This window comes from Podarcis pityusensis (assembly GCF_964106645.2).
Source record: "Podarcis pityusensis genome assembly, chromosome: 1".
NCBI classification, from domain to species: Eukaryota; Metazoa; Chordata; class Lepidosauria; order Squamata; family Lacertidae; genus Podarcis; species Podarcis pityusensis.
This window is the reverse complement of record NC_138028.1, coordinates 118,703,292-118,727,897: the sequence shown is the minus strand read 5'-3', so window position 1 is coordinate 118,727,897 and position 24,606 is coordinate 118,703,292. Positions and strand designations below refer to the sequence as shown.

The window sequence follows — 24,606 nt, the reverse complement described above, 5'->3', positions numbered from 1 at the left end:
GTTGTAAACGATGCATTTTCCCATTGTGGCATCAACTTAGATAACTTCCCTCTATTTATGCTTTCCATGTTTCAGAGTGTTTTCACTACTGAAATCAAACTCTCTTAGATTTTTCTGCATCATCCAAAATCAACCACTGACATATATGCGTAACTTATAGTACATGCAAGAAATGACATGGAATGTCCTGTATGAGATTAACTGAAAGAAAATGACAATGAACTTACTTTTGCTGATACTCTTTGAGTAATTTTTTGGCCTTGTTGTATTTTTTCTCCAGGGCATCATATTGTTCCTGAGTTTCTTTAAGATGTTCATTTACTGTTTTGCATAAACTTTGTGCTTCTAACCAATAGGTCTCCAACTTCTTTATTTTTTCTTTGTTCTCACTTAAAGTTTCCTGGAGCTGGGATTTAGTTAACTCCCATTCAATTTTTTCAGCTTCTGATGCTTTTAACTTTAAAAAACAATTCATCAGTATTAGTTATCAGCTATGTAACTCTTCACAATCATTTATGAGTCTTAAAAAAGAATAAGTCAGTTCTAATTCAGCAACATAGCTGTCAACGTTTCCCTTTTTTTAAGGGAAATTCCCTTATTCCAAATAGGATTCCTCGCAAGAAAAGGGAAAAGTTGACAGCTATGTGCAGCAATGAAAATAAAACAACAACAGCAACAAAAAGCTACTGACTTGCATATTACTGATACAGCTAATATTGCTGTAGATTCATAGAAGTCCTTCTAGACAAAATCTGTTCAGGATTATTCATTTTACAACATATTCTCATTTTATTTTTTATTTCTGGCCACACCCCAAATAAATGAGGAACCAAACTTCTACGATTCAGACTGCTCCTGTCAGTATGGAAGACAAATATGCTATCCCACCTTCAGAAACAAACTCATTTCTAAAGGCCTACACCATCAGACAGCTTATTGCTAGCAATATTTTGAGAGTTTCATACAAGTCATTGAAGCTGCAGTATACATTTACATTCAATCTGTATCTGCATCGGAATTTGGGGGCTTTTTTGGTTGAAGAGTGGGATTAAAAGGCTTTAAATAAATGAAATTGGCAATGGTGTTGTCAGATCCAAGGCTTGAGTAACATTTACGAGTTTCATAGAAGATGCTTTTGCAGAGGTTCCTGTTTTCTCCCTACCATGTAAGCAGTTGTCCCAGTGCAGCTTGAGATTTACTTTTCATACTGTACTTTAGATAGAAGGAAAGAGAGTAGCCATAGCCGGAACTGGTCTGTGACCGTAATAATAAAATTCATTCATTCAGTAGCCATAGCTCACTCTGTGCGACAAGTCATTGCCACTCTGCTACTAAAATGATAATGTAGGAATAATATTGACAGATCAAAGACTCCTATGACATTGAAATTTACATAGAATGAATCTACTTTGCCTGTCAGATATTTTCCCAACACAGTTCTGCAGTGATTGAAAAATCCACACCTGGTACAGTTTTTTATGCTAACATTCAATTTATTTGTGTGTGTCTGTGTGCGCACGCGCTTTCCTTATCAACAAATGTTGCAATTCTCCATCTTAATAAAACTTTCAGCACATAGACAACATACCAACATTTTTACAGTGCACCTGGTAAAATTTTCCCTTCTGTAGCAGGAGGTAAGAAATCAGACTGCACCATGTAATTCTCAAGCCTGGCACTACAGATGATGAAGGGAAAGGAGGTTGTTCTCTTTACAAAGTGAGAATAGGCAGCAGACAAAGGTGTGTTGGAAATAAAACTGGGGTGCACAGAGCAAGGTCTAATGCAATCTTCCTCCGATACAGTTGCCATTTCTACCTGGATGGTTCTGAGCTTGCTTTTGTTTCCAAAGCATTATTACATGGAATAATTTAATAAACACATCATATTTATATTTAAAACAAAAATACCAAGAGAAAGAGGAAAAAATATACAAGGACCAACATCCTTCATCAATTATCATAAATAATTTATTTAAATAATGAGCTTACTTGCTTTGATTAAAGTTTGGTTTCACCATAGCTGTCCTCAGCATATCCACATACAAACCAAAACAATTTTCATATATCATTATATATTAAAACTGTACCTTTTCCTTAAGTTGGTTAACTTCAGCTGTCGTAACTGCATGCTTCAACTGTAGCTACAAAAGGATAATAAAAAACAACTTGTCAGAGGAGAAAACAATGGGTATATGAAAGGTTGTTGTTTTTGTAAGATCATTAAGTCCTTAAACACAGTAATTCTATACTGCAGTTTCTACTGCTATGTTCAGAGTATCTCTAAACATAAAAAGGATCTATGAAGCAAGTGAGATCTATTTATCTGCAATGTAATATTTATGTTGAGCACACTGTGCTTATTGGATGAGTTTGTTGGTGTATGTATTCCTATTTCTGAGTCAACCACTCATTTCCAACTATTGCTGGTTCAGGAATGTAATGCTAACATATACTTTTTACCGAATATCTAACATAAAATATGAAAGCAAACATAAAATCTAACATAAAATATGAAAGCAAATAAAAATATGAAAGCAAATAAAAAAGCTTTCTGGAAAAAAAGATCTGAATTTAAATATTTTTAAAGGTAAGTGATCAAGTTTCATTATTCACTGACAGAATTCTAAGAAGGAAAACATTTCAGACTGATTATCCTTTGCAAGATAGCAATAAAAGAAGTGATCCACTACTAACTTATGAAACTCTCAGGGTTGCAGCATGACCAAAGGAGCATAATTCAAATGAGAACAAACAACCAAGTCCCTAGCTCACACATGTGGAGACTGAAAGATTATACTTTCGGTCTTGAATAGTTTTGTGTTTTTTAAAAAGCACCTCTGGAGAAGTGTATTCTGAAGGCTTGATATTACACATGCCAATGCAAAAACAAGTTTTGTTTTTTATATCAGAAAGTTAGTAAGGTCTATCTGATAAAGACTCAGATCTAAATGTCCCCTGAAGAAGCTCAACGTAAAGGTTTTGAGGCCGCTGAAGACATCACCCATAGAACTCAGAATAACTGTGAAAGCACACTTCAGTACTGCTCTCCCAGTGCAGATGAGGAAGAAACTTCAACCAAACAGGGAAGCTCCTGGATGTAAACAGAAGAACCAATATGGATCTAAGAGACTCTTTGGATTTCAACCTATGTTTATTATTACTTGCTCAGTTGATATCACCCTATGTTTTCACCTATCTGCACTTTATCCATGTTGCTTTAATTTAAATGAGTTGCCTTGAGCCTCACTTCTGGGGAAAAGGTGTGACATAAAGGCAGGCAAGCAGGCAGTGGAATGGATATAGTTCTGTAATCAGTAAAATATATTGCCAATATATAGCTAACATATATTGATAAATTTCTGCTAACTTGCTCTTTTTCCGTGAAATCTACCATTTGAGAAGTGATTTGCTAATAAATTATTCTTTTCATAAAGGAACAGCAGAAGATTTAAGGAGAAAAATATCCTTAGATCTAGAATTACAGTGTAGATGCTGTAACCAAACCTTGGTTATGTAAAACTGAATTAACGTGTCAGCTCCTGGAGAGTTGATTGCAGTCATTTTGCTGCTCCCAGTCCTCTTTGCAACCATGCCACACTAAGCTAAATTGCCTGAACTAGGACTCATGGTTAAGGTTTGCTCTTTGTTACAGGCTCATGGTTAGGGAGGAGGGAGCTTAACCATGACTCCCAGCTCAGATGACATGTTAAGCCAAACCTTAGCTCAGTGCAGCACAGCAGCAAAAAAGTGTCAGGGAGGAGCAAAGCAGATTTAAGGCAGAAGCCTGCACATTTGTGCAGTCTAAGGCAAATGTGTGAATCATGCTAATGTCTGTAGACAATAGAACATGTAACAGGGACATGTAATGGAGTCCAACCAAAATTAATTACCCATTTAATAGACAGCAAATCATTGCATCATACCTCTTTAAACTTCAACAGAAACTGTGTAGAATCCATGTCTAGTGGCAAATTAATATCCTCATTTTCAGGAAGATAAAACACTTCCACCGATTTTCCATGTAAATGTGATTCAAAAGAATCTTCATCTTCATCATAATCATCATCCTGAAAAGGTATTATGTATTATAGAAAATAAGTACAACTTTTTCTAACAAAGATAAAATGGCTTTGAAATGTCACTTCTATATTTTTGCATTTAAAATAATAACAACAACAACCTGTGTAAATCCATACACAATTCAACTTGAAATACTCAAAAACAGTTGCCTCACTTCAAAAAGCATATTGTAAAGTTGGAAAAGGTTCAAGAAAAGACAATCAAAATGATCAAGGGAGTGGAAAAACTCCCATTTGATAAGTTACAGAATCTGGGGCTTTTAAGTTTAAGAGAAAAGTCAAGCAGGAGGCTACATGATAGCAGTGTATAAAATTATTCATGACATGGATAAAGCAGGTGGAGAAGTGTTTCCTCTACTCTCTTATAACACTACACATTTTTCTTGCATTTGCTGTCCAAAAAAGACACATACTAGTTTTGAACTCCATTGTATTTGATCATTATAGGAGGGCACTGCTCAGGTACAAACATATCCAAAAGCTTGTAGTTGCATAGATTACTTTATTACAGCTTTTACATTAGAAGTCAGCAACCAAAGTCCGCTGGGACTAAATCCGGTCAACTGGGGAGTGCAACCTGCCCCCTCACAGACACCTAAGTTGAAGAGAAAAATACAGTAACTGGTAACAAAAAGCAAGATACCGTATTTTTCTGTGTATAACACAACCCCATGTATAATACAACCCCTACTTTTGGGAGCCCAAAATTTAGAAATTGTTATTTTAAAGTTGTTCAGCTTTTGGGGGAAATCACCCAAAAGGTTGTTGAGTTTTTTTATGGCAATTCCCCACTCGATCCCTCGCACCTCAGCACAGCCTCGCCTCGCCTCTCCAGTCTGTGTCTGGCTTCGCCTCACCTCAGCCAGATAAAGCTGACAGGGCCACGGCCAGGCTCCCTCCTCACCTCAACACCGCCTCGCCTCTCCGTGGCCCTGAGTACCAGCTCACCCAAGACTTACTATATAAATCTGTGCATAAGACAACCCCCAATTTTTGACTAAAAAATTGGGGGTGGGACATCATCTTCTACACAGAAAAATACTGTACTTTATAGGCTGGTGGTTAATATACTGGCCCACTATCTCTCTCATTTCTCAAAATAGCTCTTTAAGAAAGCTACTTGCTGGCTAGGGCTATAGATTAAACATCTGCTGTCCACTCAGCATCCTCCAGGAAAGGAAAAGGTTTGCTGAAATATTTTGAACATGTACAGTAAGAAGTTATAATCTTTCTTTCTATTACTGGTGCTCAGGATAAGTGACAATGTCTACACATTCAAAACATCACCACCCACAAAGATGGAGCAAATGCTTGGGGGACCCTAGGAGTTTACTTGGGTGAAGGAATAGAAAGCAAAAATGGCAGTGGATTCAGTCAGCAAAGTTGCCCATTCACATTATGAACAATATGTGACTGATAAGGCTGAACGTGACTGTACCGCCTCGTGATTATGTGGACAGTTATGAGGAGTGGAGAACACAGCAAGATCAGCAGGAAACGGGGCTCAGAATGAGCCAAGAGAAGAACTTGGGAGCAGGGCATAGGAGAGGAAAGGTGTACAACGTACATGCAATGTTATATTTTAATTGATACCTGTTCTGTATCATCATGGGCATACTGATGCTCATACAAACATCTCTCCTGCTCCAATGTCTCACTTATAAGTCGAGCTACTTCACTCTGAGTTCCTGGTTTTTCTCTTCCAATCAGAAACCTACAGAAAACCATCAACCACCATCAATAAGTCAAATATAAAATGACAGTGTCACCAGCAGGAAATAATTTTAATACGTCCCCTTCAACTCTATTACTAAAAAAACCCTGCTTAGCTATTTTATAAAATTACACATACCTGACTGTGCCTTTTGTATTTTTTAGTACAGTTGCTGCAAAAAACTGGGTTACTCCAACAAGACTTATACCATCAACTTCAACAATTTGATCATTTACTTGGATTCTGCAAGGCAAAGAATAAACATATTTGGTATTACACACCACACTATATTTGTTAAAATAAAAGGGCATTTGAATGAAAACAATAAAAAGCATATGAGTAAGGGCCTGCCTGGTCATTATGTTCTACAGAACACACCCTACAGAATATTTTCAATGGTAACTTTTGGATAGATTATTAATTCTATTTATATCCCACCTTTCCTCACCAATGAGCCCCCTCTCACAGGGAAAAAGAAACTAAAGATCTAAACCAGACTCAAATATGCTTGCTTTAAAAATGAAAGTATATGTTTAAAGAAGACATCCACCTTTGCACACTAACACTGCATGAGTGAAAAAATAGAATTTACATGGCCTACTGTATTGTGCAACTATCTCTCTAATACACAATATCCTTATAGAAGGAAAACATGGTTTCCCATTTCACCTGAACTGAACCAGTGAAACATTCAGATACTGAAAGTAATAAAACTTAGTTCATATACTTTTACTCTGGCTTGGTTTTACTAATATCTGCAAAACAGAATAAGCATTCCTAGTGGAAACTTACCGACCGTCTTTCTGAGCAGCTCCACCTTCAGTAATCGTTTTTACAAAGATTCCCAGCTTTTCCAGTCCCTGATCTGCACCAACACCCATTCCAATAATACTGATACCTAAACCACTGTCACCTATGGGTTACAAAAGAAAAGAAAAAGACTGTGTATTTTTAAAATTAGATTTATAGCTAATAATTATTGGTCATATGTGCAAAATGCCTTATTGGCTTAATATAGTATTTAAATCATAAACAAGAAGTCATTCTATGATGACCGAAGTAAGAAGTGCATTTATGCATTCTTAAAAAAAGAATGATGTACTGTGACAAACCAATGAATTCTGTTTTTGCACGCATTCCCGTACTGTACAATCTTCCATTCAATTTTCAAAAATCTTTCTATTTCAGCCTTCCAGGCTTTATCAAACATTCAAGAAGCAATCCTAAACTCAGCTAACAAGGTCTTTCATTAGTCTTCTATGTCTACTCACAATTCCCATCAACTTCACCAAGGCTTAATTCCAGGCCATTTTGACCACTTTGGCCTGAAAGTAAAAGTTATTTTTGCAGGATAAATGTTTAAAATGCATACCTTTTTCAATTTCCACAGGAAAAACCTCCATTTTCTCCACCCTTTTCTCAAGTTCATACTCAGCTGATGCTGACACAGGGTCAACCTCTTCATTACGTCTATCATAGTCTTCATTTGAGTAAGTACTGAATACCTAAGAAAATAAGAGATGGTTTTAGAACAGTTTTGCACTCATGAGAGTTCACTAGATCTAAAAACCAGATACTATTTGCATGTAAATACTAATACAGAACCCTTCATTTTCCTACCCCTTTTGCAATTTCTCTAACCAATGAAGTATATGAAGTCTTTACCCAAAGTCATCAACTCCACACAAAGTTAACCAAAATTCCACATCAAAGGAATAAAAGATTTAGTCTTAACATAAGAATATGAGTTATATCTCCTAACTTAAATAATTTGGTCTGCTTCCATGGCCCAGTTTTCAAATGAACGAATAATCAAAATTATTTTAAAAACAACATAAAGAAACAAAAGGTATGAAGATTGGGTATAGGCAGCCCACTGAGCTAAGACAAAAGAAAGAGGTAGAAAACATGCAAAAAGGAAAAACCTGTTCTCAAAAGTGTCAATGAATAAGATTTATTACAATTCAATGTATTTCAGGGTGCAGCTCCTTCTTCAGGAACAATGTACAGATAATTAAAAATATAGAAGTCAAATAATGTGATAAGAACAAAATACAATACAGTGGTACCTCGGGTTACATACGCTTCAAGTTACATACGCTTCAGGTTACAGACTCCGCTAACCCAGAAATAATGCATCAGGTTAAGCGCTTTGCTTCAGGATGAGAACAGAAATTGTGCTCCGGCGGCGCAGTGGCAGCAGGAGGCCCCATTAGCTAAAGTGGTGCTTCAGGTTAAGAACAGTTTCAGGTTAAGAAAGGACCTCCTGAACGAATTAAGTACTTAACCCGAGGTACCACTGTACAATGCTTATCAATGGCTTGTAATAAAACTTATCAATTTGCACTTTTGAGAAGAGGCTTCTATTTTTTGCATTCTTTCTGTTTGTGTGTCTTCCTCTTGGATTTTTGGCAAAAAACAACAGTAGTGATAAACAAAAAAACAAAAAGGTGCTGACAGGAGTCAGGGAGTCCCTGACTACTGAAAACTCTTCACATCTACTTTTTCAGCACATTTTTTGAACTCTACTTTGGACAGGATAGTCTGAAAAACATACAAGCCAAAACCTGGTTTGAAGTATGCTAGTTTTTTCTGTTTGCAGATGGCAAAAATCTGCATTGAAAGCTACTACACTTTTTCAAAGAAGGGTGTCTTTGGTAAAGTATTTTTAAAAACAAAACAAAAAAACAAAACTTATACATGTTTCGTTTTTTTCTACTGAGTTATTTTACTCAGTTCCATCTATTTCATGGGACATATTCTAATATTATAATATAATTTGTTAATAATATAATCTTAGTAATATGTTTGTTCTGTGCAGAATCAAATTGTTTCCAGGAACAGGAAACATGAAGTTTCTGATAACACTATATTTAGTAATCTTGGCAGTAATCCAAAATGCCTCAGAAAAAGTAGACAAATATTTGTTATGTATTTACTACGGGAATGAAGATGTCCTTCTTTCAGAAAATGCTTTTATTCAAATTAAACCCGTTTCTGAAATCAAGCCACATAGCAGAAATAGCAACTGCTATATCCTTGGAAGATAAAGGTGGTATATAAATGAAATGAATAAATAAATAGATAAATAAATAAACAAATAGTATGGTCTGTACCAGCTTCTTTTAAAATAATCAAGTTACTAGACATGGACGGAAAAAATTCTCATAATCAAATTTCTTCATATAAGAGTTTTTATTCCCTAGGTATCACTGAAGTGCTATCTAACTAATTCAGAATTCTGGGCTGTTACACAAAATTTCCAAGAACAGTCTTTGACGTTGCACACAAGTAGTAACGGGAAGTATTAACGATTCACAATTGCTGTATACCATGCAAAGCAGGAATTCAACCAAGTTCCATATCTAGAACCTACATATGTCAATGCATGGTTGATGCAAAAGTTCTAGCTTTGTACAGGAAGCAGAAAGGGAAAGTAGCACAAGAGAATATTACTGTATTTATATATTGCCAATATTTCTGGACATTGCAAAAAAAACCAAAAACTAACAAAGAGGTAGATGGGTTTCCACAGCTTACAATCCACTCTTCACAGAAGTAACAATTCTGCAAAAGTGGGAGTGGGTGGTTGGAGGAAAGGCAGTTGTCCTCTGAGAAAGGTCTGTTGGTGATGGTTATAAGACAAAGACTAGGGTTACAGAGAAAAAAGGGGGGTTGTATTAAATAAAACAGGTGATAGTAACCGAGGTTACAATTTGGATTATACTAAGCCCGCAATTTACACAAGGGTTACATTCTGTGGATTGCACTTAAAGCCAAAAGATTGTATCACAGTCAAAACCAACTGGGTTCAAAGGTGAGTGGGATTGCCAAAGCAATTCTTCCCAGAGCCTCACCTCTATTCCACCCATTATTATTATTATTATTATTATTATTATTATTACATAAAGCTGTATGTGCACAAGTTAAATGTGTGTAAGTTGCAGGGTATAGAGAGTATAGAGATAGTGCAACAAAACCTGTTATAGCTTTTGGGTAGAGAAATATATTTACCTCAGCTGTTTTCTTCTCAAGGTTCATGTTAGTGAAACATATTTTATTTGTAATTTATGTTTGAGTGTTTTGCTTTGGTCCTAAGAAAAAATGTTTTTAAAGAAACCCTGCTAATCACTATATTCCAAAAAGGTGCCAGCTACAACTCCTGAGATACAGTAGCTGTGAGATACGATGTGCACAGGAACCTAGTAGTGTCATGGTCAAGGCAATACAGTGGTACTTACCATAGATTCCGGTGTATAAGATGACTTTTTAACCCCGGAAAAGAGGTTAAGAAGTTGGGGGTCGTCTTATACGCCAGGTATGTCTTCCTCCCGGCGCGAAGCCCAGCACCCACTGCTGCTTCGGAAGCTGCCCAGCGATGCTAAGCTGGCTTCGCTGGGTGGCTTCCTCCCGGCGCCGAGCCAATATATAAGACAGGGTCGTCTTATACGCCCAGTCGCCTAATATGCCGGAATCTACGGTAATTTGTTCTGGAGGTCTGTTCTTAACCTGAAGCACCACTTTAGCTAATGGGGCCTCCTGCTGCCGCTGCGCCGCCGTTGCACAATTTCCGTTCTCATTGTGAAGCAAAGGTCTTAACCCGAGGTACTATTTCTGGGTTAGCGGAGTCTGTAACTTGAAGCGTATATAACCTGAAGCGTATGTAACCCGAGGTACCACTGTACCTTGATTGGCTATCTAGGCAAGTAGGTCTCACATGTACACGTACCACAAATTGCTACATGAATTATGAAGCTTCCCAGACAATAACTTCTAATGAACTGAGCTTTTAACGGAGAGAAACTAGTTTTCTGTATGTAGAGACCTATGGATACCAGCTTTGGTGCTTTCATGAATAGTGGGTGTGTGCAAATCCCAGAATTGTAGAGCTGGAAGGGACCCCAAGGGTCATCTAGTCCAAGCCCCTGCAATGCAAGAATGCATTTTCTGAGCAATTTGCTTGCCAACTAGAAATATGGGCCCCAAAAGTTTCCTATAGGAAGGTTAGATTCTGAAAACACAAGCAACATCCACTGAGTTCTCCCTCACTCCAACCACCCCCTTAGCACTTCAGCACTGTGTTCACTCCCACCCTTACTGGGTACCTTTGACAAAAGTAATTGCAAGAGCCTTGCTCTTTCTGTTCCTGTGTCACAAGTGAAATAGAACTTTTACATCACACCCATCCAGGAAATGCATAAGCTAAAGTCACTGGATGATAAGCAATATTAGTCATACTCAGAACAGGACCATTGAAATCAGTGTATTTAAGTACATAAATTTTAGTTGCTGTACTCTGAGTATGACTTAGCTCTCACTCACTTGCTTTTAATCTACCATAATTATGAATTTTGGCTGTCAGTGGTTACTAGGGTGTTTGCTTTCAAAGGTTAGAGCTTGTGTGATCATTTTGGAACAAGTATTTCCCCCCCCAAAATCCACAATCTTTTAAAATGAGATTTCATTCACAAGCACCAAGATACAATTAGCCTATGGTTATTAAACTTCAGCAATGATCAGTTTATTTCCTGTTAACATGTTTTGATGTGGCAGGATGAATCAGTATGGATGATATGAACATTCCAATGTAAGTTATTTTAATTTCCATTTTTCCAGCGCCTGTTCTAATTCTGCCATTTGTAGCAGATTGTCCCCTAATAACCAAAGCTACTGGTAGTCATCTGTAATATAGATGAAATTCTATTTCTCCTAATATAAACACAGGCTCATTCAAATCTCTTAAGATCATTTTCTGTAAAGACGTTTATTCTCAATGTGCTCTAAAAATTTCCACACCATCTACAGCATGGGTGAGAAACCAGTGGCCCTCCAGATGTTGTTGAACTTCAGCTCCCATCAGCCCAGACAGTGTGGCTAATGGTCACAGATGTTGGCAGCTGTAGTCCAGCAGCATCTAAGGAAACACAAGTTCCCTGTCCCGTCTTCATTTCTAATTACGCCAATATTGGTTAAGGTATTTTAAAAGATTATCGAGTAAGATGTGTGGATACAATGGTGAGTATGAACAGAACTTCACATTCCCCAAACAACTTTGGCAACAACTGGTATTCAAAATGCTTGATGAGATAGCATGCCATGTGTATGGCTGCCATTAACACCATGCAGCTAGCAGGTTAAGAAAGCTTCCCAGGCCTTCACTTCCAGCTCACAAATAACAAATGCAGTTTGTGACTTTATTTATTTTCTGCTGCTCCGGAGAGTAAGACTGAAACCAATAACTTCAAATTACAAGAAAAGGGATGTAGACTGAGCATCAGGAACAACTTCCTGGCAGTATGAGCTTTTCAACAATGGGACACACTGCTATTGAAGGTGGTGAAATCTCTTTAGGGTTTTAGCAGAGGTTGGATGGTATTAGAGATACCTGCCACTTGAGAACTTTGGCAGGGGGCAGTGTATTCAGATAAGGCTGTGAATATTCTCCATCCAAAATTCTAGAGAGCTACTACCAGCCAGCATGGATGATAATGAACCAGAGGAACCAGTAGTCTAATTTGGTTTAAGACAGCTTTCTATATTCCTAGGCCCTTTCCAACTTCAAAGCCATTTGAAAATAAAAAATATACCCCAAATATGCCAAATCACCTTTGAGAAAACAGCAGAGACTATTACATGATATGTGCAGTTTTTAGTATTATAACCAAGTATAGTTCAAAAAGCCAGAAGGGCACAAATATTCTGAGGTGACTATATTCTTCCCTTTATTTTCATAATCCACGGGAAATATAATCAATAAACTTTCTGCTAGGTATATGCTTGCGCTGAGAAGTGTTCTCCATGATACAGAAAAAATCATTTTGTCAACCTCATATTTTCAAAGAACCATTCTAGAACTTGATTCTCATTACAATTATGCTTAGCAGGTTCATAAACCACAACCAAAGGATCACATTAAGGTATTCCTTACTTCCCATTTTTATTGCCACAGCTATTCCTTTTTTTACTGTCCAAACAGAAACAAAAATTTGCCTTATTACTGTACCACTGACAATGAGAAGGTTTGAATGAATTTACTCTGCTCTTCCAATGAGTAGCTTACAAAGATCTAAATGACATGACATACAAAGAAAAGGAAAACCCAGTTCTCATAACATCCAATCACAATCCCCACCCCAAGCTGAAAAGAGGATCTTTCAGTCTTGTTCCATCAAATTGGTCACAGTAAATGAGAACATTTCTATTATTAAATTTTATTATTTTAATATTATTAAACATTATTATTCATTAAATTATGAATCCTGTATAAGCTACTAGAGCTATTGGTGCAAGGAAGAAAAAAGTATGTGTCACTAAGCTGTACAAGGTAGTACAAGACAGGGGCCTTTCAGGCCCAATTTAAGTAAGAAGCGAGAATGTCCCAAAGACTAGTTTGGGTGGGAAACCCCACCCCATTGTAAAGCGTTGATATGATAGGAAGTAGCTTATGGAAGATAATGTCAAACCCTTAAAATAAGGTACAGTATATCAAGTACACAACATTGTGATTAGCTTTCACCAAGAATTGCTTATTTACGGCCATCATAGTAATTGCCTACAATTGTATAGATTTTGAATGGTTCTATATAGGACCCCCTACATGCAAAATCTTAAGAAAGAAATGTAGCTTAGCACAATCCTAACCATCTAAGTGCAAATGTAAGAGAGGAACATTAGCATGCACTATTCTGCGCACCTGGGTCAATTACAGGGAACCATGTTAGTTGAAGAATACTGCTACTCTTTCTGAAAGTAGCAAAAAAGAGAAATAAGAACAGCAGAGAACTTCTCCCACCTCCATTGTGAGGTAGGTCAGGCTGAGATACAGTGACTGGACCAAGTTCACGCAGTGAGTCTCATGCCTCAGTAGGGATTCCAACCCCATTTTTCCCAGGTCCTAGTCTGACACTCTAACCACTAAACCATTAGGTAAGAAGGAACCTTTTTCAATTAACAATGGTTAACACTGGTACAGAGATAAACATTGACAACAGAAGGGAGAATCATGCCATAAAGGGGAGGAGATAGGCAAAAGGAGTATGTGAGCTTTCCATCTACAGCGGTACCTTGGTAGTCGAACAGTGAGGCTCCCAAATACTGCAAACCCGGAAGTGAGTGTTCCAGTTTGCGAATCTTTTTCGGAAGCCGAACGTCTGACACGGCTTCTGATTGAGCACGGGAAGCTCCTGCAGCCAATCAGAAGCTGTGCCTTGGTTCTTGAACCATTTCAAGAGTTGAATGGACTCCCGGAACGGATTAAATTCAAGAACCAAGGTACCACTGTACTCCCAATCTCTGAACCACAATGTCAGATGCTCTGGGAATCAAAAATGAACTGTAAGAAAGACAAAACTGATGCTTACTACAGCAAAGTAAAAACATGTTGGCCCAAGGTAACATATGTTAGAGCAGGCTTCCTCAACCTCGGCCCTCCAGATGTTTTGAGACTACAATTCCCATCATCCCTGACCACTGGTCCTACTAACTAGGGATCGTGGGAGTTGTAGGCAAAAAACATCTGGAGGGCCGAGGTTGAGGAAGCCTGTGTTAGAGAAATGGTGGGAAAGGTATCCGCTGATTCTTTAACAGTCAGTCCAATGAAGATATCATATGATCATCAGTTGTCAACATTAGTTTACCTCAAGTTTGCCCATAGGCTATGAATGAGGTTTTGGATTCGGAATGACCAACAACTGGCTGCAATCCAGAGCAGTTCCTTTTCAACATACTCTTCATTAGTTTCCAAAAGTTAACTGAGGCTGAGATATTAAATGCTAGCATTTTAAACTAAACTGCATTTTATTTTTGTCACATGATCTTCAGAATTCCTTTTTGAAACTTTACTGCTTGAACATGAAACCAAAGTGTTGGGCCTTTACTGCATAATCACAAAATTAATAGGCTACCTAGGTGCTTATTAGGATAAGAATAAAAGCATCAATCCAAAGGTTCCCTGTGCACAGTACTTGGCTGCAGTGGAAGTATCTTCAGGCACAGAGCAACTGAATTATCAGTATGGGGTCAAAGCAGACCATAAATATGTCTATGTTTCCCATTTAACATGCAGGTCTTGTATGAAGCAAATAGCAGCATGTCGGTGGTATAGGCTGATAAGCAGCTGTGGAGGACAAATTAACCCTTTTCCTTCTGTGCTATGATCCTGAAGAAAACCCCTCCTTTGAAGGTGCCATTCTCTCTTGGAAATCCCCATTCACACCAATAGGGAAATCTCTCCCAATTCAAACAGCTCATTCTCAAGATCACAGCAGGTGAGAAAAAGGTTAAATTCTTTCTCATGCCTTCTGAAATCCAAGTAACAATAATTATCAGTTCCCTTTCAATGTTGCTGCCATTTACATTAAAACAAACAAATGTTAATTGCAAAGACACTTTAACCTCATGATCATGTCGGCCCACAATTTTAATATCAACTACAGTGGTACCTCGGGTTACAGACGCTTCAGGTTACAGACTCCGCTAACCCGGAAGTAGTACCTCGGGTTAAGAACTTTGCTTCAGGATGAGAACAGAAATTGTGCTCCGGCGGCGTGGGGGCAGTGGGGGTCCCCAATAGCTAAAGTGGTACCTCAGGTTAAGAACAGTTTCAGGTTAAGAACCGACCTCCAGAATGAATTAAGTTCTTAACCCGAGGTACTACTGTACCTGTTTGGAGGTGAGAAGGTGCTTTTGAATTCTTCTTCTTCTTTTATATACTCATTTCAGGTGACTGGTACAGTCAGAGCTGCGTACACTGATTGAGGGATGCAAATAGGAAGTAACCTGGCCCGTCATTGTTCTTTTTTACTGAGGTAATAACAGGGTAAAAAACACATATAATTCACATAAATTAGGGCATGGCTAGCAAAGGTATTGCCCTCCAGCTGCTTTGACTAAAACACCCATCTGCCCAGCCAGCATAACCAACTGTCAGTGTTGATGGGACTTATAGTCCACAAAATGTGGAGGTCACCACACTACCTACCTCTGCATTAGGCACACTGTGTATGAGCCTTATAATTTCTGGTTACAGTGGTACCTCTGGTTAAGAACTTAATTCATTTTGTAGGTCTGTTCTTAATCTGAAACTGTTCTTAACCTGAGGTACCACTTTAGCTAATGGGGCCTCCCGCTGCTGCCGCATGATTTCTGTTCTCATCCTGAGGTAAAGTTATTGACCCAAGGTACTAATTCCGGGCTAGCGGAGTCTATAACCTGAAGTGTCTGTAGCCCGAGGTGTCTGTAACCCGAGGTACCACTGTATATAAAACAGCTATGGAACAGAATTGATTTGGAGTTGTGAAATTTTACTCCTACTTCAAGGTTCTAAACATGCTTATACATACAAAACTAAGTCCCACCAGTTTCAATGGGACTTACTGCCCAATCAGCATGCTTACGACAGCAGCCTCAGACATTTAACTAAAGTTCAAAATTTGCCATGTATTAGCAGCACACTACCAGAAGGCTTTATAAATATTTTTTTAAATTCCAAAGTAGGGGTCAGCAACCTTTTTCAGCCATGGGCCGGTCCACCATCCCTCAGACCACGTGGTGGGCCGGACTATATATATTTTTTTGGGGGGGGGGAGGAATGAACAAATTCCTATGCCCCCCAAAGATGCATTTTTAATAAAAGGACACATTCTACTCATGTAAAAACACGCTGATTCCCGGATCGTCCACGGTCCGGACTGAGAAGGCGATTGGGCCGCATCCGGCCCCCAGGCCTTAGGTTGCCTACCCCTGTTCCAAAGCATAAATAATTCTGGGTGCCCAAACTACATTCTACCCACTTTTGTCTGTTTCTTCCAGTATTAAGGGCTCCGGGTAAACTGCTGTATGCAAATTAATAAAACTAATTTGTGTATCATGTAACCATCCAACTAATACTGTTTAAATGTTAACTTTCAAGCTTTAAAAAAACACTTGTTGCAAAAGTGAATCTAATTCAGTACTGAAGTCAAACTTCTTTTAGGAAGACACAAGGTTCACATCACACTTGCAAAAGTAACTGGGAACAATCTTGGTTAACAGTGCCATCTTTTGCAAACCTTTATGTTGCTACACTTTTGAAAACACACAACTCCCTAACCTCCCCCAAAGCTCTACAATATTCCCAATCCGTTCTACCCTAAAATGGTAATCCATGTACAAGCCTAGCAATTTGAAAGTTCCAGATAAATGATCATCTTCAAACATTAACCACTACTGGGAAATATTTCCTTAGATACTTTGGGTGATATCCAACACTTCTCCCCCCTGCTGACGAAAGGCATCCATCAGGAGAATGGGAGAGAAAAGAATTTCTCAGTAATTCCCTCTTCCCTTCAGTCTCCTGTGGCTCCTCAAAATCTGGAGGGCTGAGAAACCCTGTGAAGCAGTTTTGGAGTGACAGCAGAGGGTGTAGAGAGGGTGTAGAGAGGAGTCACCAAAAACTGCCTTCTGCCACTGTTCTGCCTTCTGCCACTGTTCTGCTGACAGAAGCTTTCCACTAGTGAAGAAGAAGCAGTGGATATCACTCATTCAACCCAATTATAGGCATACTTATTTGGAAGTCCTATTAATATCAAAAGGGACTGGCTGCTAAACAAACCAGGTGGATGAAGCCAAGGGGTTCTACAATTACATTTAGTATTATTTGTCACCATAATTAAATCAAAAGCAACAATGATTATACCATACAACATGTAATCTTCTGGAAATGGCATCATCACATTAGGCTTTAGGAAAAAGGAAGGAAAATACAATTATCCATGACACTTTACCTTGATTGGGGCTGTGGAAAACTTTACTTTCCTATCTGGATCGGGATCTTCTTCTTCAGAAAGTCCAGGAAATTCCTCATAATTACTATCATAGTTGTATTCCTCCTCTGGCAAGGTTTCCTCTCCTTCAGGGCCCTGACTATAAGTCTCTGTTTCTCTGTCATCGTCAAAAGCTGCATTCTCTATCCCAAAAGCACTGGAAGAAAATCCACTACAATTTTCTGGCCTTTCTTGTTCTTCGTCCTCTTCTTCACTATCTCCAACTTGTTCTACATGATCATGCTCTCTTGTTTGAACTTCCGCCGGAGAGGCCACATCTTTTATTCCTTTTTGATGGGGCTCACTGCACCCACTAAGTTTCTCCATTTCTTCAAAGGTGAGGCCATTTCCTTCACCTTCCCAGCTTGGAAATCGGAGTGGTTTCTCCTTCTGGAAGACATTAACTTCCCCCACAATTTCACCATCATTCTCTGAAGTTTTATTCTGCACCATTATCAATTCAGCTCTAACTACTTCTACCTGAGAGATTTTTATTGGGGCTCTATCTACTTTAGTGGACACATTGTTTGTATACTGCAGATTCCTCTCAGAGGTTTGTTGCTCTCTTCCAGATGCTTCTTCAGTGACCCTACTCTGTTCATCCTTTTCACTAGTACTGCTGCTGCTCAAATAAGAAGGAGTGGCAAGAGGTTGATTTTGCTTCAAGTACAGCTCTTCCTTAACCATTGGTGATTCCCAACTGCAGAACACCGACTCGACTGGACTTTGAGTACCCTCATTTTTCGAAGTGTCTTTACACTCTTCACTGTCACTGTCTCCCAGGAAACTCTCCAGTCTTCTAGAAATAGGTCCAGCATTCAATGAGGACAATCTAGAGCTGGAGTGCTGCACCTTGTGTTCACTGTTCCCTTGATCCTCTGCCTTGTCTATGGTGACTTGAGAGCCAACATCAGTATTGAAATTAAAGTGATCAACCACACTACTACCGTCAGAGGAGGCAGAGCCATGCCTCCTCCTATCTTCAATCCTTTCATTTTTGCTAGGAGTACATCTGTCCAATGAGCTTGGTTTTTTTGTGTTCCTTTCAAAAAGTTTCCTAGTCTCAGAAAACTTCTCCGCTAGGGCAGCTTTGTCTAGATGTCCTTCATCACTGCTACAGATAATTTTGTCAGTAACCAAAGAAGCAGGTAAAGAATCCTGAGGACCACTGCAAGGGACAGAGTCAATATTTAGGAGGTTGTTTTTTTTAACACAAAAGAAAGATGGGCTACTGGGAGAAGGAGGAGCAGGGTCACTTGCAGCTGTTTTGGTGATGATCTTGGGCTCAGAGGGTGGGCTGTTCTCAGAACAAAGTGGAGTGGAAGAGCCACCCATCTGCATGAACATATTTTTGATCTTATGTACCCTGTTGCCATAGGTGACAGCTCTGCCCCGAACATGTGGGTCATTACCGCCACCATTGGATGAGCTGGTCAGCTTTTGCTGGGAGCTGGATCTATTTGAAGCATTATCCGCGTTCACAGAATCAAAACTGCACTTAATAGCATGAAAATCAGCTTTATAGGCATTTCTGTGTGGAGAAGCACTTCTTAAAGTCCTCTCTCCTTTTCCTTCAGTCTTCATCATTGTCAAAAGGAGAGACCCTTCACTCATTTACAGTGGGGAGAGGTATGAAAACCAACAGCAGTTGCCCTTGCTGTTCTTCACAATGCCAGGATACAAGCCTCTTACAAACTGGAGACAGAATGAGACTGGAAGACGCCTCTGACTGGCTTATTCCATGCAGGCACTGAAGTGAGTTGTGGGGAGAGCCAGAGAAGAACACACACAGAGAGAACAAGCACTCGAGGAATGTATCTGGAAAAACGGGATCCTAGCGCCACGGCTGATCTACTATCCTGAAAGCCATCTGCAAAAAAAGAAAAGTTAATGAGCCGAAGGAGGAGACCTCACCCTTCTACGTATCTCAACTTCTCTCAAACACAATTCCATACCCTGAGGAGCAGTGGGAAACTTATCTCTATTGTGCTCTGCCAATCAAAGGGGAAGCAAAATCAAAATCAAAAAACGATTAAGTCGCAGATGAAATAAATACAAGCTCTGAATTTCTGGAATTAACGCAGACCGAAGCTCACTAGGGCTTTACCCTGCAACAGTGTTGGAAATAGTGAGGAGGAGAAAAACTGCTTTAAGCATGTGGAAAGCAGTTGCCTCTTTCTCACTGGCCATTGAATAAACCGTAGGCAGCTCTTCCTCATCGGGGGATTAAGAGGAAAGGCTTCCAGGGCAAGAGGATGCGGCTTCCAGGCAAGGCTGGGGAGCCCTTTCCACAAGGGGAACAACATTTGCTCTCGCGCGGCAAACTTTTCTTTCTGGACAGACCTGCTGGCCCAAAGGAGGCCAATTTCTCCCCCCACCCCATGAAAATACTCTTTTCCCTCCTCTGCCTCCAAGAGGCTTGGTCTTCCAAGTTCCTTGGAGGCCCATCTCTGGCTGTTCCTAATTCCTGAGGCGGCGAGGGGGGGCGGCGGAATACAGGGGGGGGGGAAATACGTGGACGCCACAACTTCAACCCCCCCTTACAAGCCCCGCCAGCCAGCCAGCCAGCCCCCGCCTACGTCCTTCTTCCCTCACTCGGTGTCTCTCCCTTTCTTGCCTAGGGCCAGGCAGGAATGCGAACAATTCCGGCCCGAACTTTGAGGCTTCCTTATGAGAGAAGCGGAGATAGAGAGTCGTCGTCGTTGCCCGTCCCCCCCATGGGAAGGGAAAGAGAGCCAATTCCGGAGGCTCACAATGGAGAGCCGCTGCCACGAAACTCGCCGGCTCCCCCCCTCCCCGGGAGGAGAGTTTGCCCGCTTTCCTTTCCCTCCTCGCGGGAACCCAAACAACAACAGCGCTCCCCCCCCCCACACAAAAAGCACCTCCGAACTTATTACCTGAGGTAAAAAGCTCATATCCCGCGCGGCGGCGGCGGCTCTTTCCCCTCCGCCCCTCCGAACAGCGGCCCCCGAGGCTCCGGCTCCGGTTAACTTCTTCTTCTTACTAGCTCTTTTCTTCTTATTTTTTTACAACTCCGCCCTCCTCACCCCAAAACAAAAAAAAAACTATTCGCCCGCCCGCCTTTCCACTATCAACTACTCTCCGTCTCGCGCGCCCGCCCGCACGGCCAGTTTATAGTTCTACGGTTTTCTTTCTCGCTCTTTCCCCCCCCCCCCTTCTTCTTCTTCTTCTCTCTCTCTCTCTCTCTCTCTCTCGTTCCACAGCCCCCTCCCCTCCTCTCCAGGCCGCGCGGGCGGGCGGGCGGGCGCGCGCTCAACCCCCTACAACAACAAAGGGAGAAGGAGGAAAGAAAAAAAAAGAGTCCCCGGAGCGCGAGCCCCGCTTCTTCCTCTTGGAGGGAGGGAGGGGGAAGAGGGATCAGAGGTGAGGGACCGGGAGGCGGGGAGGAGCGCGAGCGCGGCGGCGAAGTTCTGAGGGAAACGCCTGCATCCGTTGGGATATACCATACTCGGGAGGAGAGGGAAGGCTCGGGCCGTACCATCTTGACTTGAGGGAAAAGCCGGGGAAAGAGGAGCTCCGGCGCCTATTGTTCCAAGTTTGCCCCCTGCTGCTGGTGGCATCTGCGTGTCTCTCTCTTTCTCTCAGCAACGCAAGGAAACCCCCCTTGGGACTTGTTTTATTTCCATATTTTCCATTTTCAACACCCTCGCAGCAGCTCATAGATGGAGGGGAGGGGGTTGGCTGTTGGATTCAAATCCCAAAGCAACCAATGGACCATATTTATTTCTCTATTTATCTATAACTATATACGTACAGGCCAAATGTATATAAAAATATACTTTTTAAATTGGAAAAATGCAAATATTTCAACCCTAATACTATATAATAGATTAGGCTATTACTGGACTGGGCCCTGGCATCTTAGAGAACTGATACAATTCCCCCAAGGCTCCATATTATTTTATTTTTAATGGAATTTTATTAGAGGACACGGTGCGCATATGCATGTAAATTCCGTTGATAAAAATGGGGCTGACTTCCGAATAATGTGGATATACAATCCTTTGGTAACTGTTAAGGCTAGTACAATGGTGTTTACTTTGGAGTAAGCATGCAGGATCAGACTCTTAAGGTTGCAGAGGTCACCTGCTGCATCCAGAACTGTGGGTGCCTGTCAATGAATGGCAAAGTTTAGGAAAGGCAAACTTTCTCTCAGCCTCCAGCCTCCCACCCCTCCAATTCAAGATTCATGTATGGCTGCCTGTTTGCTTTAAGGTGCTGCACTGGTCTTCAAAACCCTAAATAGCATGGGACCCAAATAGCTGACGGAATTTATTGAGAATTCAAACTTCTCTGCTGTATGAGAAAGTAAAATTGAGTCCTATCAAATGAGGTTTTTTCTTCCTCTTTTTCTCTCAGGTCTTCTTTTCCCCTCTTAGGCTGGATACTGAAGGTCATTTCTGTTAACTTGCAATAGAAGTTATTACTGTAGCACAAACTCTGATACTTGTACATACACAATGGGGAAAGAGGAACCTTGCAGCCTGGAGAAAAAGTGAGTTCATTCTGTCTTCTTATTTCCTAATTCCTAATTACAGCTACTCTCTCTAGCCCCATTCCAGCAGATGGAGTTATGAAATTGGCTACATTAGATTTCAGGCAGCACCTGGTATTGTCAATTTCATTTCCTTAAAATATGTTCTCCAGTGTGACAGAAAAGGGCAGTATATACTGTTCAAATAGGAAAAACCTGGAAAATGTTTTTCAAATCTATTCAGGCCATGAAGGAGCATGTGCTTCCACTGCCCTTTTTATTTATTTGTATTTGTTTGGAGAAAGATACCCTGCCTTTCCAAAGCTTTATCACAACTCAGAGCAGTTTACTCTGAAACTGAAATACAGTGGTACCTCGGGTTACATACGATTCAGGTTACAGACACTTCAGGTTACAGACTTCACTAACCCAGAAATAGTACCTCGGGTTAGGAACTTTGCTTCAGGATGAGAACAGAAATTGTGCTCTGGCAGTGTGGCGGCAGCGGGAAGCCCCATTAGCTAAAGTGGTGCTTCAGGTTAAGAACAGTTTCAGGTTAAGACCGGACCTCCGGAACGAATTAAGTACTTAACCCGAGGTACCACTGTACTATATTCCCATAACAAAACAATAATTTTCAAAGGCTCATAGGGAAAAGCAAATATGAACACATTGCAACACTGTGGAAGTGGGCGGTGTTTAAATAAGAAACTTTAATATCTTGTCTGGGCAGAGGCTGAGGAGAAGGAAGAGTGTGTTACCCATCTCCAGTGATGTTATACCCAGTAGCTTATGCAGTGATGCCAATGGGTATCCAATGGGTATCCTTTGCGGCCATTCAGACATATTGCTACAGAGCTACTTGGGCCATTCGGTGTTTCACTTTGTGTCATGTGCTGCTTTAAGGACTACAAAATCCTGAAAAGCTAGTTTGTCCCAAAGCTATGGCAAAACATGTACCATAAACACTAACAGGCCTTCAGTATTGCCTGTTATAACAACTGAAATGCTAAGGTGCTGGGCTGGATGCAAAAACAAAACTTCACAAACATTTGAATCAAAAGCCACAGAAATGCTGATTCTAACACAGTTAATGGGGTGAAATTGCCTATAATGATATGCAGACCAGAGATAACCAAGCAAGGTGACGAGCAGTTTTAAAAGCTATGTCCATGCTATTGTTATTTTCATTTACATATTTATCAACTGCCCTTCACTATAAGATACCAGGACAGGTTACAGCACTAAAACAATATTTAAAATTGTTGAAAGCCAAGCCAGTAGAATTCCAGTAGGATGATGGTGTCCAAGTATGTTTACCTGGATAGGCAAGCATTTCACAGAATCATAGAATGGTAGAGTTGGTTGTTCAACATTTTTCTTTCTGCAGACATGAAGTCATCTTGTGCCATGCTCTTCTTGAATAAAAATGTTCACCACCAGAATAGAACTGGGTTTAGTTTACAGGTAATTTCCAAGCAAATAATCAACATTGACAGAAGAGGCCTACCAAAATTGATCCAAATACAAACTCTGAAGCTTCAAGTTTTGACTCTGCGTTTAAACTGACAGCCAGCTGGTCAACTGTAACCAGGTGAACTTTGTGAACTTCCCACCAGAAGTTGTACACCAGGCATTTTTTCCTCCCATGTGCCTCCCCTTCTCCCTGCCCCAGACTGTACACAAGAGTTTGAAAGCCTTGAATCTCTTTAACAGCCATATGGGCTGCATGGGGACAGGATGGCAAATCCTAAATCACAAAGTTCAGCGAAGAACATAATCTAAATCTGCATTTTGTTTTCCTCAAATACAAACCAGGGGAAAACAATAAAAAGGGCATGGTGGCAGGAGTCAGAAGGGTGGGAGAAGGGAATTTCCTCCACATTCTAAATGTTAAAAATGCTGTGTAGCTTTGCATTTACAGAATAATGTATAAACTGGTCCATTATTAGTTTCGAACAGAGAGGCAGTGAGAGATTCCAAGATGATTCCAGGCGGTATATATTAAAGTGCCCAGGGGTACAGACTTTCCTCAGGGATATTCCAGGCTGTTTTCTGAATGTTGAGCTTTTGCTAAAGGAAATATGAAGAAAGTATTGGCAATATTATCTCCCCCAATTGCTCATTAATGAAGAAAATGTTTCCACCTTCCCATGTTCTAGCCGTTGAGCTCAATGACCCTGGGATAACTGACAAACATGGCTACCTCATTTCTTTTTGTAAAAAACAACCCACTTTAATTGTATTTTATTTTACTTGTATTTATTAAGATGCTAGGCTACCTATATATTCTGCTCTGCAGTGTTTCTCTGATCTCCTAAAACAGGCTTCCTCAACCTTGGCCCTCCAGATGTTTTTGGCCTACAACTCCCATGATCCCTAGCTAGCAGGACCAGTGGTCAGCGATGATGGGAATTGCATCAAAACATCTGGAGGGCCAAGGTTGTGGAAGCCTGTCCTAAAGTCTCACAATAAAAAGTCTGGCAACATATTTGGTTCTTTGTTGTTCTTTGAA

The 24,606-nt window shown here is 40.3% G+C and overlaps 1 protein-coding gene and 2 long non-coding RNA genes across 6 annotated transcripts in view; 1 reads left to right on the top strand and 2 right to left on the bottom strand.

Moving 5' to 3' along the window:
- The window catches only part of LOC308486489 (neurabin-1-like), a 41,291-nt gene extending 20,664 nt beyond the window's left edge, over positions 1 to 20,627 (bottom strand). Inside the window, exons 1-9 of one of the 2 annotated variants that reach the window (XM_081023364.1) lie at positions 20,494 to 20,627; positions 17,558 to 19,466; positions 7,168 to 7,300; positions 6,588 to 6,708; positions 5,934 to 6,038; positions 5,675 to 5,795; positions 3,926 to 4,069; positions 2,090 to 2,143; positions 228 to 457 (exon numbers count right to left, since the gene is read on the bottom strand). In XM_081023364.1, coding sequence (XP_080879490.1) covers positions 228 to 457; positions 2,090 to 2,143; positions 3,926 to 4,069; positions 5,675 to 5,795; positions 5,934 to 6,038; positions 6,588 to 6,708; positions 7,168 to 7,300; positions 17,558 to 19,210 — 2,561 coding nt within the window. In that variant the 5' untranslated portion in view covers positions 19,211 to 19,466; positions 20,494 to 20,627. The remainder of the gene's footprint in view (positions 1 to 227; positions 458 to 2,089; positions 2,144 to 3,925; positions 4,070 to 5,674; positions 5,796 to 5,933; positions 6,039 to 6,587; positions 6,709 to 7,167; positions 7,301 to 17,557; positions 19,467 to 20,493) is intronic. The other variant, XM_081023365.1, reaches the window with a different exon arrangement.
- Positions 1 to 24,606, bottom strand: part of LOC308458739 — a 395,423-nt gene that overhangs the window by 190,333 nt on the left and 180,484 nt on the right. The window lies entirely within an intron of this gene.
- Positions 20,133 to 24,582, top strand: LOC308458421. 3 transcript variants are annotated; one of them, XR_013977388.1, is made up of 3 exons: positions 20,133 to 20,498; positions 21,977 to 22,112; positions 23,482 to 24,582. It is a non-coding gene; the product is annotated as an uncharacterized lncRNA (long non-coding RNA). The 3 variants fall into 3 exon arrangements; XR_013977389.1 differs by lacking the exon at positions 20,133 to 20,498 and adding an exon at positions 20,850 to 20,980; XR_013977390.1 differs by lacking the exon at positions 20,133 to 20,498 and having other exon boundaries at positions 20,989 to 22,112.